This window comes from Hypanus sabinus, chromosome 30 (genome assembly GCF_030144855.1).
Source record: "Hypanus sabinus isolate sHypSab1 chromosome 30, sHypSab1.hap1, whole genome shotgun sequence".
Classification (NCBI taxonomy): Eukaryota; Metazoa; Chordata; class Chondrichthyes; order Myliobatiformes; family Dasyatidae; genus Hypanus; species Hypanus sabinus.
The window spans coordinates 10,681,003-10,693,826 of NC_082735.1; the positions used below are offsets into that span (position 1 = coordinate 10,681,003).

The following is a 12,824-nucleotide window of genomic DNA, read 5'->3' on the forward strand; positions in this document are numbered from 1 at the left end:
GGACAGCCTGTGCCTTTTCTCAGGGCAGCATGGCTAAAATGAGAGGGTACATTTAAGCCGTTTGGAGGAAAATATAGGGAGGATGTCACTTTGAATGCACTGTTGGGGCTGGTGGCAGAAGCAAAGGCATTTGGGATATTTAATGGAATCTTAGATGGACTCATGGATAATAGAAAAATGGAGGCCTATGTAGGAGGAAAGGGTTAGATTGATCAGAGAGAGGGGTAAAAGGTTGGCACAACATCATGGGCTGAAGGGCCTGTACTGTGCCATGGTGTTCTTTGTTCTATGTTATTTCTATGGATGACAGACAAGATTAAAGTGGCAGATTTTCCAAACAATCACGTTTCTAATGCTGGGAATTAGGAGGGGTTTTCACTGCAGCAGCTTTGATACCTTCTGCCCAGTCCCCTGTGTTGCTGCCCTGCCTATCCTGTGGGTCCTTGGGGAGAGCAGCTGGGCAGCCTGAAGTCCCACAGAGTGCCCGGCTCCCTGGCTCGGAGACCAGCCCATGAACCGGCTCCGGGTGAAATGAATGAGAGAAGTCACCTCCTAGGAGAAAGACAAGTACCTAAGTTTGTTTCACTCCATTTGAGTTTTTCTGAATGGTTATGTTGCTATGTTATTAAATGTGAGGATTTAAAAAAATATAATACAAAAATATTCGATAATCGGATGACAACGACATTTTTGGTGGTTCATGGGCTGGGAGTGGGGCTTCACTGCTGTCAGAGCCATCAGGGTGGAGTGAGGCTGGGACGACCCTGGATCAGGGTGGAGTGAGGCTGGGACGACCCTGGATCAGGGTGGAGTGAGGCTGGGACGACCCTGGATCAGGGTGGAGTGAGGCTGGGACGACCCTGCATCACGGTGAAGTGAGGCTGGGATGACCCTGGATCAGGGTGAAGTGAGGCTGGGACAACCCTGGATCAGGGTGGAGTGCTGCTGGGACGACCCTGGATCAGGGTGAAGTGAGGATGGGACGACCCTGGATCAGGGTGGAGTGCTGCTGGGACGACCCTGGATCAGGGTGGAGTGAGGCTGGGACGACCCTGGATCAGGGTGGAGTGAGGCTGGGATGACCCTGGATCAGGGTGGAGTGAGGCTGGGACGACCCTGGATCAGGGTGGAGTGCTGCTGGGACGACCCTGGATCAGGGTGGAGTGAGGCTGGGACGACCCTGGATCAGGGTGGAGTGAGGCTGGGACGACCCTGGATCACGGTGAAGTGAGGCTGAGACGACCCTGGATCAGGGTGGAGTGAGGCTGGGACGACCCTGGATCAGGGTGGAGTGAGGATGGGACGACCCTGGATCAGGGTGGAGTGAGGCTGGGACGACCCTGGATCAGGGTGGAGTGAGGCTGGGACGACCCTGGATCAGGGTGGAGTGAGGCTGGGACGACCCTGGATCAGGGTGGAGTGAGGCTGGGACGACACTGCATCACGGTGGAGTGAGGCTGGGATGACCCTGGATCAGGGTGGAGTGAGGCTGGGACGACCCTGGATCAGGGTGGAGTGAGGCTGGGACGACCCTGGATCACGGTGAAGTGAGGCTGGGATGACCCTGGATCAGGGTGAAGTGAGGGTGGGATGACCCTGGATCGGGGTGAAGTGAGGCTGGGACGACCCTGGATCGGGGTGGAGTGAGGCTGGGACGACCCTGGATCAGGGTGGAGTGAGGCTGGGACGACCCTGGATCAGGGTGGAGTGAGGCTGGGACGACACTGCATCACGGTGGAGTGAGGCTGGGATGACCCTGGATCAGGGTGGAGTGAGGCTGGGACGACCCTGGATCAGGGTGGAGTGAGGCTGGGACGACCCTGGATCAGGGTGGAGTGAGGCTGGGACGACCCTGGATCAGGGTGGAGTGAGGATGGGACGACCCTGGATCAGGGTGGAGTGAGGATGGGACGACCCTGGATCAGGGTGGAGTGAGGCTGGGACGACCCTGGATCAGGGTGGAGTGAGGCTGGGACGACCCTGGATCAGGGTGGAGTGAGGCTGGGACGACCCTGGATCAGGGTGGAGTGAGGCTGGGACGACCCTGGATCAGGGTGGAGTGAGGCTGGGACGACCCTGGATCAGGGTGGAGTGAGGATGGGACGACCCTGGATCAGGGTGGAGTGAGGATGGGACGACCCTGGATCAGGGTGGAGTGAGGATGGGACGACCCTGGATCAGGGTGGAGTGAGGCTGGGACGACCCTGGATCAGGGTGGAGTGAGGCTGGGATGACCCTGGATCAGGGTGGAGTGAGGGTGGGATGACCCTGGATCAGGGTGAAGTGAGGCTGGGACGACCCTGGATCAGGGTGGAGTGAGGCTGGGATGACCCTGGATCAGGGTGGAGTGAGGATGGGATGACCCTGGATCAGGGTGAAGTGAGGCTGGGACGACCCTGGATCAGGGTGGAGTGAGGATGGGATGACCCTGGATCAGGGTGAAGTGAGGCTGGGACGACCCTGGATCAGGGTGGAGTGAGGATGGGACGACCCTGGATCAGGGTGGAGTGAGGATGGGATGACCCTGGATCAGGGTGGAGTGAGGATGGGACGACCCTGGATCAGGGTGGAGTGAGGATGGGACGACCCTGGATCAGGGTGGAGTGAGGATGGGATGACCCTGGATCAGGGTGGAGTGAGGATGGGACGACCCTGGATCAGGGTGGAGTGAGGCTGGGACGACCCTGGATCAGGGTGGAGTGAGGATGGGACGACCCTGGATCAGGGTGGAGTGAGGATGGGACGACCCTGGATCAGGGTGGAGTGAGGCTGGGACGACCCTGGATCAGGGTGGAGTGAGGATGGGACGACCCTGGATCAGGGTGGAGTGAGGCTGGGACGACCCTGGATCAGGGTGGAGTGAGGCTGGGACGACCCTGGATCAGGGTGGAGTGAGGCTGGGACGACCCTGGATCAGGGTGGAGTGAGGCTGGGACGACCCTGGATCAGGGTGGAGTGAGGCTGGGACGACCCTGGATCAGGGTGGAGTGAGGCTGGGACGACCCTGGATCAGGGTGGAGTGAGGATGGGACGACCCTGGATCAGGGTGGAGTGAGGATGGGACGACCCTGGATCAGGGTGGAGTGAGGATGGGACGACCCTGGATCAGGGTGGAGTGAGGCTGGGACGACCCTGGATCAGGGTGGAGTGAGGCTGGGATGACCCTGGATCAGGGTGGAGTGAGGGTGGGATGACCCTGGATCAGGGTGAAGTGAGGCTGGGACGACCCTGGATCAGGGTGGAGTGAGGCTGGGATGACCCTGGATCAGGGTGGAGTGAGGATGGGATGACCCTGGATCAGGGTGAAGTGAGGCTGGGACGACCCTGGATCAGGGTGGAGTGAGGATGGGATGACCCTGGATCAGGGTGAAGTGAGGCTGGGACGACCCTGGATCAGGGTGGAGTGAGGATGGGACGACCCTGGATCAGGGTGGAGTGAGGATGGGATGACCCTGGATCAGGGTGGAGTGAGGATGGGACGACCCTGGATCAGGGTGGAGTGAGGATGGGACGACCCTGGATCAGGGTGGAGTGAGGATGGGATGACCCTGGATCAGGGTGGAGTGAGGATGGGACGACCCTGGATCAGGGTGGAGTGAGGCTGGGACGACCCTGGATCAGGGTGGAGTGAGGCTGGGACGACCCTGGATCAGGGTGGAGTGAGGATGGGATGACCCTGGATCAGGGTGGAGTGAGGATGGGACGACCCTGGATCAGGGTGGAGTGAGGATGGGATGACCCTGGATCAGGGTGGAGTGAGGATGGGACGACCCTGGATCAGGGTGGAGTGAGGCTGGGACGACCCTGGATCAGGGTGGAGTGAGGATGGGACGACCCTGGATCAGGGTGGAGTGAGGATGGGACGACCCTGGATCAGGGTGGAGTGAGGATGGGACGACCCTGGATCAGGGTGGAGTGAGGCTGGGACGACCCTGGATCAGGGTGGAGTGAGGCTGGGATGACCCTGGATCAGGGTGGAGTGAGGGTGGGACGACCCTGGATCAGGGTGAAGTGAGGCTGGGACGACCCTGGATCAGGGTGGAGTGAGGCTGGGATGACCCTGGATCAGGGTGGAGTGAGGATGGGATGACCCTGGATCAGGGTGAAGTGAGGCTGGGACGACCCTGGATCAGGGTGGAGTGAGGATGGGATGACCCTGGATCAGGGTGAAGTGAGGCTGGGACGACCCTGGATCAGGGTGGAGTGAGGATGGGACGACCCTGGATCAGGGTGGAGTGAGGATGGGATGACCCTGGATCAGGGTGGAGTGAGGATGGGACGACCCTGGATCAGGGTGGAGTGAGGATGGGACGACCCTGGATCAGGGTGGAGTGAGGATGGGATGACCCTGGATCAGGGTGGAGTGAGGATGGGACGACCCTGGATCAGGGTGGAGTGAGGCTGGGACGACCCTGGATCAGGGTGGAGTGAGGCTGGGACGACCCTGGATCAGGGTGGAGTGAGGATGGGATGACCCTGGATCAGGGTGGAGTGAGGATGGGACGACCCTGGATCAGGGTGGAGTGAGGATGGGATGACCCTGGATCAGGGTGAAGTGAGGCTGGGACGACCCTGGATCAGGGTGGAGTGAGGCTGGGACGACCCTGGATCAGGGTGGAGTGAGGATGGGACGACCCTGGATCAGGGTGGAGTGAGGCTGGGACGACCCTGGATCAGGGTGGAGTGAGGATGGGACGACCCTGGATCAGGGTGGAGTGAGGCTGGGACGACCCTGGATCAGGGTGGAGTGAGGATGGGACGACCCTGGATCAGGGTGGAGTGAGGCTGGGACGACCCTGGATCAGGGTGGAGTGAGGATGGGACGACCCTGGATCAGGGTGGAGTGAGGCTGGGACGACCCTGGATCAGGGTGGAGTGAGGATGGGACGACCCTGGATCAGGGTGGAGTGAGGATGGGACGACCCTGGATCAGGGTGGAGTGAGGCTGGGACGACCCTGGATCAGGGTGGAGTGAGGCTGGGACGACCCTGGATCAGGGTGGAGTGAGGATGGGATGACCCTGGATCAGGGTGGAGTGAGGATGGGACGACCCTGGATCAGGGTGGAGTGAGGCTGGGACGACCCTGGGTCAGGGTGGAGTGAGGATGGGACGACCCTGGATCAGGGTGGAGTGAGGCTGGGACGACCCTGGATCAGGGTGGAGTGAGGCTGGGACGACCCTGGATCAGGGTGGAGTGAGGATGGAACGACCCTGGATCAGGGTGGAGTGAGGCTGGGACGACCCTGGATCAGGGTGGAGTGAGGCTGGGACGACCCTGGATCAGGGTGGAGTGAGGATGGGATGACCCTGGATCAGGGTGGAGTGAGGATGGGACGACCCTGGATCAGGGTGGAGTGAGGCTGGGACGACCCTGGATCAGGGTGGAGTGAGGCTGGGACGACCCTGGATCAGGGTGGAGTGAGGATGGGACGACCCTGGATCAGGGTGGAGTGCAGCTGGGACGACCCTGGATCAGGGTGGAGTGAGGATGGGACGACCCTGGATCAGGGTGGAGTGAGGATGGGACGACCCTGGATCAGGGTGGAGTGCTGTGGTCGACTTACACCGAACCCAGGGCCTTGCTGAAATATACAGTATTGTGCACTGAACCAGATAAGGGAGATAGGTCACATGACCACTGCAGATATGTATTTCTTGAAGTGGCAATGTTCAAGGTTATCAACAGCTGATGGTTAATAATCAGTGCTGTGGACCTGAAATGGATGAGAAACAGTTGTTGCAAATGAGGAATCCTGTGATTTACAAATTTTTTTTCTGACATTTTCCCCATTTAGAATCTCTGACGTTTGACGCAGTGGTACCATCTGCAGAGACACTGAAGCACTTGACGGCAGATAGACCCAGGGCCCAGGGGCGAAGACCACCCACTCACCTCAGAGCTGCAGCTGCTGTGAGTGGACACTTCACTGCTGGTTCCGATCCCGAGCAGCCGCCACTGCTTAGAGGCCGTCAAATAATTGCCAAGCGTATGCAGGCAGCATAAGCTTGACAGCAGTGAGGCACAGGGCGATAGGCGGCTGATAACCCCATGGGCGAGACAAACAACATCTTGAACCAGACTCTAATTACTACTTGATGACCTAAGATCATAGAATATGAACTGAGCAGATCTGGCCCTCAATATCTGTACTGGGCACAGTGCAAAATCAAACTAATCCTTTCTGCCTGCACTCCTTATTCATTGCCTATTCATGTGTCCTTCTGATAGCTTCTTAAACACCTCTCATCTGTTTCCAGCATCACTCCCGGCAGCCCGTTCCAAGTTCTCTCCACTCTGTGTAAAAGTTTTGTCCAACACGCTTCCCTTCAACTTTCCCCCTTACCATAAATGCATAGATGTTTGACAAATATACCAAGGGAGGAAGGTATCATTGCCAAGTCCTCACCGTCTGTATCCAGAGGATCACCGCTGAGCAGATGGCCGTATTCGCAGGCTGCAGAAATCCCAGGGTTAGAAGAGTAAGTCGGAGACTGGAGGTGCTGTGGTGACCAACTCAGCTCCTGACGTGCCAAAGCCATTCCACCATCTACAGATTAGGATTGAGAAGGCATACTTTCTGCTTGCTTGGGTTCGGTGGTGCAATTGATGAAGATGTTGCCTTGCGATTCCTGTCCCCTGGCCTCAAGCAATGTATGTGTGGATTTTGTGTGTAGCCAAGTGCTCCTGTTTCTTCCCACAACCCAAAGGTGTGCAGCTTTGTAGATTAAATCGCCACTGTAAGTTCTTTCCGAGTTATAGACTATAGACAATAGACAATAGGTGCAGAAGTAGACCATTCGGCCCCTCGAGTCTGCACCGCCATTCTGAGATCATGGCTAATCATTCACTATCAATACCCAGTCCCTGCCTTGTCCCCATATCCCTTGATTCCCCTATCCATCAGATATCTATCTAGCTCCTTCTTGAAAGCATCCAGAGAATTGGCCTCCACCGTTTTCCGAGGCAGTGCATTCCACACCTCCACAACTCTCTGGGAGAAGAAGTTCTTCCTCAACCCTGTTTTAAATAACTGACCTCTTATTCTCAATCCATGCCCTCTGGTACTGGACTCTCCCAACATCTGGAACATATTTCCTGCCTCAATCCTATCAAATCCTTTAATTATCTTAAGCGTTTCAATCAGATCCCCTCTCAATCTCCTCAATTCCAGTGTGTACAAGCCCAATCTCTCCAATCTCTCTGCGTAAGACTGCCCTGCCATCCCAGGAATCAACCTAGTGAATCTACGCTGCACTTCCTCAATTGCCAGAATGTCCTTCCTTAAACCTGGAGACCAAAACTGTACACAATATTCCAGGTGTGGTCTCACCAGGGCCCTGTACAAATGCAAAAGGACATCCTTGCTCGTACTCAATTCCCCTTGTAATAAAGGCCAACATTCCATTTGCCCTCTTCACTGCCTGTTGCACTTGCTCATTCACCTTCATTGACTGATGAACTAGGATTCCCAGGTCTCTTTGCATTTCTCCCTTACCTAACTCTACACCGTTCAGACAATACTCTGCCCTCTTGTTCCTGCTTCCAAAGTGGATAACTTCACATTTATTCACATTGAATGACATCTGCCAAGTATCTGCCCACTCACCCAGCCTATCCAAGTCTCCCTGTATTCTCCTAACGTCTTCTTCGCATGTCACACTGCCACCCAGTTTAGTATCGTCAGCAAACTTGCTGATATAGTTTTCAATGCCCTCATCTAAATCGTTGACATAAATCGTAAAGAGCTGTGGTCCCAATACAGAGCCCTGTGGTACCCCACTAGTCACCTCCAGCCAGTCCGAGAAACACCCATTCACTGCTACCCTTTGCTTTTTATCTGCCAATCAGTTTTCTATCCATGTTGAAACCCTGCCCCCAATGCCATGAGCTCTGATTTGACTCACCAATCTCCTATGTGGCACCTTATCGAATGCCTTCTGAAAATCTAGGTACACAACATCCACTGGCTTACCCTCGTCTAACATCCTTGTTACACCCTCAAAAAACTCTAACAGATTAGTCAAGCATGATTTGCCCTTGGTAAATCCATGCTGGCTCGGCCTAATCCTATTACTGCCATCAAGATGTGCCACTATTTTGTCCTTAATAATGGACTCAAGCATCTTCACCACGACTGACGTTAGGCTAACAGGGCGATAGTTCTCTGTTTTCTCCTTCCCTCCCTTCTTGAAAAGTGGGATAACATTAGCCACTCTCCAATCTTCAGGAACTGATCCTGAATCTAAGGAACATTGGAAAATGATTACCAATGCATCCGCAATTTCCTGAGCCACCTCTTTTAGAACCCTCGGATGCAGACCATCTGGACCCGGGGATTTATTAGCCTTCAGTCCTACCAGTCTACTCATCACAGTTTCTTTCCTAATGTCAATCTGTCTCAATTCCTCTGATAACTTATGACCCTGGCCCATCCATACATCTGGGAGATTGCTTGTGTCCTCCCTGGTGAAGACAGATCTAAAGTATGCATTAAATTCTGTTGCCATTTCCCTGTTTCCCATAACAATTTCTCCCAATTCATTCTTCAAGGGGCCAACATTGTTCTTAACTATCTTCTTTCTCTTCACATAGCTAAAAAAGCTTTTGCTATCCCCTTTTATATTCCTGGCCAGACTGAGCTCATACCTGATTTTTTCTCTCCGTATTGCTTTTTTAGTTAAGATCTGCTGTTCCTTAAAACTTTCCCAATCATCTGTATTCCCACTCATCTTAGCCCTGTCATACTTCTTTTTCTTTAACGCTATACAATCTCTGACTTCCTTTGTCAACCACTGTGGCCCCTTCCCCCTCTTTGAATCCTTCCTTCTCATTGGAATGAACTGCTTTTGCATCTTTTGTATTATCCCCAAGAATATCTGCCACTGCTGATCCACTGTCTTTCCTGCCAGGGCATCCGCCCATTTAACTTTGGCCAGCTCTTCCCTCATGGCTCCGTAGTCTCCTTTATTTAATTGCAACACTGACACCTCTGATCTGCCCTTATTCCTCTCAAATTGTAGATAAAAACTTATCATGTTATGATCACTACTTCCTAATGGCTCCTTTACTTCAAGATCACTTATCAATTCCTGTTCATTACACATCACCAAGTCCAAAATAGCCTCGTTCCTAGTTGGCTCAAGCACAAGCTGTTCCAAAAATACATCCCTTAGGCACTCATATACACACCTTATACACACCCTTAAAGTTCTCAGGTTCAGATTAATTCATTTACTACACGTACATTGGAAGGGGCTTCTCATCTGAGAAGTGGCAGATAGAGTTCAACCCGGAGAAGTGTGAGGTGGTACACTTTGGAAGGACAAACTCCAAGGCAGAGTACAAAGTAAATGGCAGGATACTTGGGAGTGTGGAGGAGCAGAGGGATCTGGGGGTATATGTCCACAGATCCCTGAAAGTTGCCTCACAGGTAGATAGGGTAGTTAAGAAAGCTTATGGAGTGTTAGCTTTCATAAGTCGAGGGATAGAGTTTAAGAGTCGCAGGGTAATGATGCAGCTCTATAAAACTCTGGTTAGGCCACACTTGGAGTATTGTGTCCAGTTCTGGTTGCCTCACTATAGGAAGGATGTGGAAGCATTGGAAAGGGTACAGAGGAGATTTACCAGGATGCTGCCTGGTTTAGAGAGTGTGCATTATGATTAGAGATTAAGGGAGCTAGGACTTTACTCTCTGGAGAGAATGATGATGAGAGGAGACATGATAGAGGTACACAAGATATTAAGAGGAATAGACAGAGTGGACAGCCAGCGCCTCTTCCCCAGGGCATCACTGCTCAGTACAAGAGGACATGGCTTTAAGGTAAGGGGAGGGAAGTTCAAGGGGGATATTAGAGGAAGCTTTTTTACTCAGAGAGTAGTTGGTGCGTGGAATGCACTGCCTGAGTCAGTGGTGGAGACAGATACAGTAGTGAAGTTTAAGAGACTACTAGACAGGTATATGGAGGAACTTAAGGTGAGGGGTTATATGGGAGACAGGGTTTAAGGGTCGACACAGCATTGCGGGCTGAAGGGCCTGTACTGTGCTGTATTGTTCTATGTTTAACTCAGAGTGAAAAGTGTCATTTGCATTAATAAGCAACACATCCTAAGGGGGACAAGCCACGAGTGCCACCACACATTTTGGTGCCTACAATGCCCGGCAGAGCAACAAAGAACACAACAACAGCAGCAGAGCAAGCGCCTTTTGTCACCCCCACCCACGCGCGCACGCAGACAGTCCCCAGCTCTAGGACTGGCCACTGGGCTTCCAGTCTCCAGTCTGCAGGCTTTGACTATGGGAGAGTTTTGCCGAGTGTAAAAACTGGGGAGAGTTTGTGGGATGTGGGAAGAATAAACTGTGATTAGTGCAAATGAGTACCTGATGGCTGGTGGACTGCAGAGCCTGTTCCCCTGACGTCTCTGTCCATAACAAGAAGCTCAGCGTAATGCGCCCACTTGATTGGCTTCACATCAACCACCCTGACCATACCACCTTGGCATCTGACACCTTCCAGGGTTTGTCATACAATCAATGCTGTCACAAGTCATGCTTTACCCACTTCCTTCTCTGCTGAAGCAAATAGGACTCTTTGGGACAATCTAAGACTTTTGTTGACCAGTCCCAGAAATGTTAAGACCACATTGTGTGGGGCTAGTAGTGAGCTGTCATTGGCATTGACCTATTGCACACAGCCTCTGCCAGCCTCAGTTTTTATGTTCTGATCCTCACCTTTGCCTATTCCATCACTGGTTGCTGCTTTCTACATTGTACAAACCTGATCTTCACATGGTCATTGCAGCTTCATCATCCCAAACCAAACAGCTGGCATGAGATCAGAGCAGGGCATTTGAAGACAAGGGGACCCATTTTACCACAACTGTCCTGTGGCTACCAGGGGGAGAATTGTTTCCATTCTGACGCCCTTCTCAATGACCAGCATGGCAAAGATGCAGTAGCTGGAAGTTCTCCATGAAACTTTTGCTAAGGTAAACACAGATCCCCCTTTAACATGAATCCCAGAGTAATTCATTATTGTGTTGTTATACACACGTCTTTGGCCAATTTCCTGATGGTTGTGCTGGTGGATTAGCCCTATCAACATTATGTCTAGCACAACCAAATAAGGTGAAATCCAATTTCTGAGTTTCAATAACAGCTGGTTAAATGTTAGTGTCAAGAGTGTGAATCAGGAAATGAACAAAACCAACAGTAAGTGAAATCATGAACTTCACAGACCCTTTAGAAGTAGAATACAAAAGCATTTGTGCTTTCCTTCCCCGGGACATTCAGACATCTGTGGAAAGAGCCGCAGGGATAGCGGAAAGCCAGCAGGGGTGAAATGGGGAGGGAAACTGAGGTCAGTTCTTCACTTTCCTCCAAAGTTAAACTATTTCTCAGCCCATCATGGATCTATGGTGGGTTCTGATGACAGTGAGTAGCCATCTCTCTCTTTTTCTCCCTCTCTCCTCACTCTCTCCCCCCCCCCCACATCCCTCTCTAATGAGCGGTTTCCCTCCCTATTTCACCAGCTTTTCACTCTATCCATGCAGATCTTTCTACTGGTGTCTGAATATTCCAGTGAATATTCTGAATTTTACCACCCTGGACCTCTCTTGCTTCTCTGAGGTATGGGAGCACGCAGAGGGAATTCGTGGTATGATAACGAGGATGTGTGTTAAACTCCGCACACACAGCACGGATTGAACTTGGGCTGCAGGAGTTTCACGTGAGATGGCGACCTTGCAACACGTGTCACCGCATCATCCAAATTCTCTCTCTAGTTAGGTGTTTATCCAAAACCATTCGGAAAATAGAAGTCATGGAATGCATTCCGATCCTCTCAACCAGCTCCATATCAAACTTCTCTACTTACCCTCTGCCATCCCAAACAGTACTTCAAATGTAAATCTGTGTCCTTTGGTTTAGCTTGTCATGATCCACTCTTGCATATCCAATAATAATCTTGTACAATGCTTGGTAGATCTTTCTTTAATCTCCTCTGCTCAATAAGGAGTCCCTAACCTGACCCAAATCCTTGCGACTGAAGTCTCTTATTCCTCGACTTGATCCACTAACGGTCTTCAGCAGTCTTTCCGAGGTTAATTTTGCTCTACTTTTTACGGGATGTTCATGGCTACTCTTACACTTCTCTTTGCTTAAACCCGCTGCAGCAGAATGCCGAGGGGTCAGTGTCACCACTAGTACCAGCTAAAGTCAAGCCTCCACCTGCCCAACTGTTTGAGCCGCCATCAATCCAAAGGCATCAGTCTACTGCAGCGAGAGCAGGCCCAGTTCCGGCTAGCGCATCAAACAAAACACAGAGACACGAAGAAAGGGGGGACAAGGTGGATCCTGTAGCAGGCCTGCAAGAGGAACTGAAGAGTCTGAAATTATCCTTCAACCTGCTGAAGAATCAGCATTCGTAAGTAATCCTCAACTGGGAAATGAGCCTTGTTTCAGCTGAGCTTCAGTGGCAACGTCAAACAATTGAGAAAGGAGGGGCCTGCATTACCTAAATGGGTTTGCAGAGACATGCAAGTAGTTGGGAGGGGCAAGACAATGCCAATTAATTGGGGTCTGACCATTCCTACATTAACTGACCGTAACAGAATAGAAAACATCAAACAATATTGGATAAGGCCACACCAACTACCTGGGTTAAGACAGCTCAGTATCAATTCACTGGGACCTGACAGAGAATTTATTTTTTAAATGATAAGTATTTATTACCCATCCTTAATCCCGCTTGAGGTCGTGAACTGCCTTCCAAAACTGCTAGTGCTTCTGGAACACGTACTGTTGGAGAGGGGATTGAAGATTTA

At 52.3% G+C, this 12,824-nt stretch overlaps 1 protein-coding gene across 1 annotated transcript in view; it reads left to right on the top strand.

The window, feature by feature from the left end:
- The window catches only part of LOC132383326 (CD2-associated protein-like), a 128,474-nt gene that overhangs the window by 107,973 nt on the left and 7,677 nt on the right, over positions 1–12,824 (top strand). The window contains exons 15-16 of the mRNA XM_059954229.1: positions 5,797–5,912; positions 12,174–12,424. Of these exons, the coding sequence (XP_059810212.1) occupies positions 5,797–5,912; positions 12,174–12,424 (367 nt within the window). The remainder of the gene's footprint in view (positions 1–5,796; positions 5,913–12,173; positions 12,425–12,824) is intronic.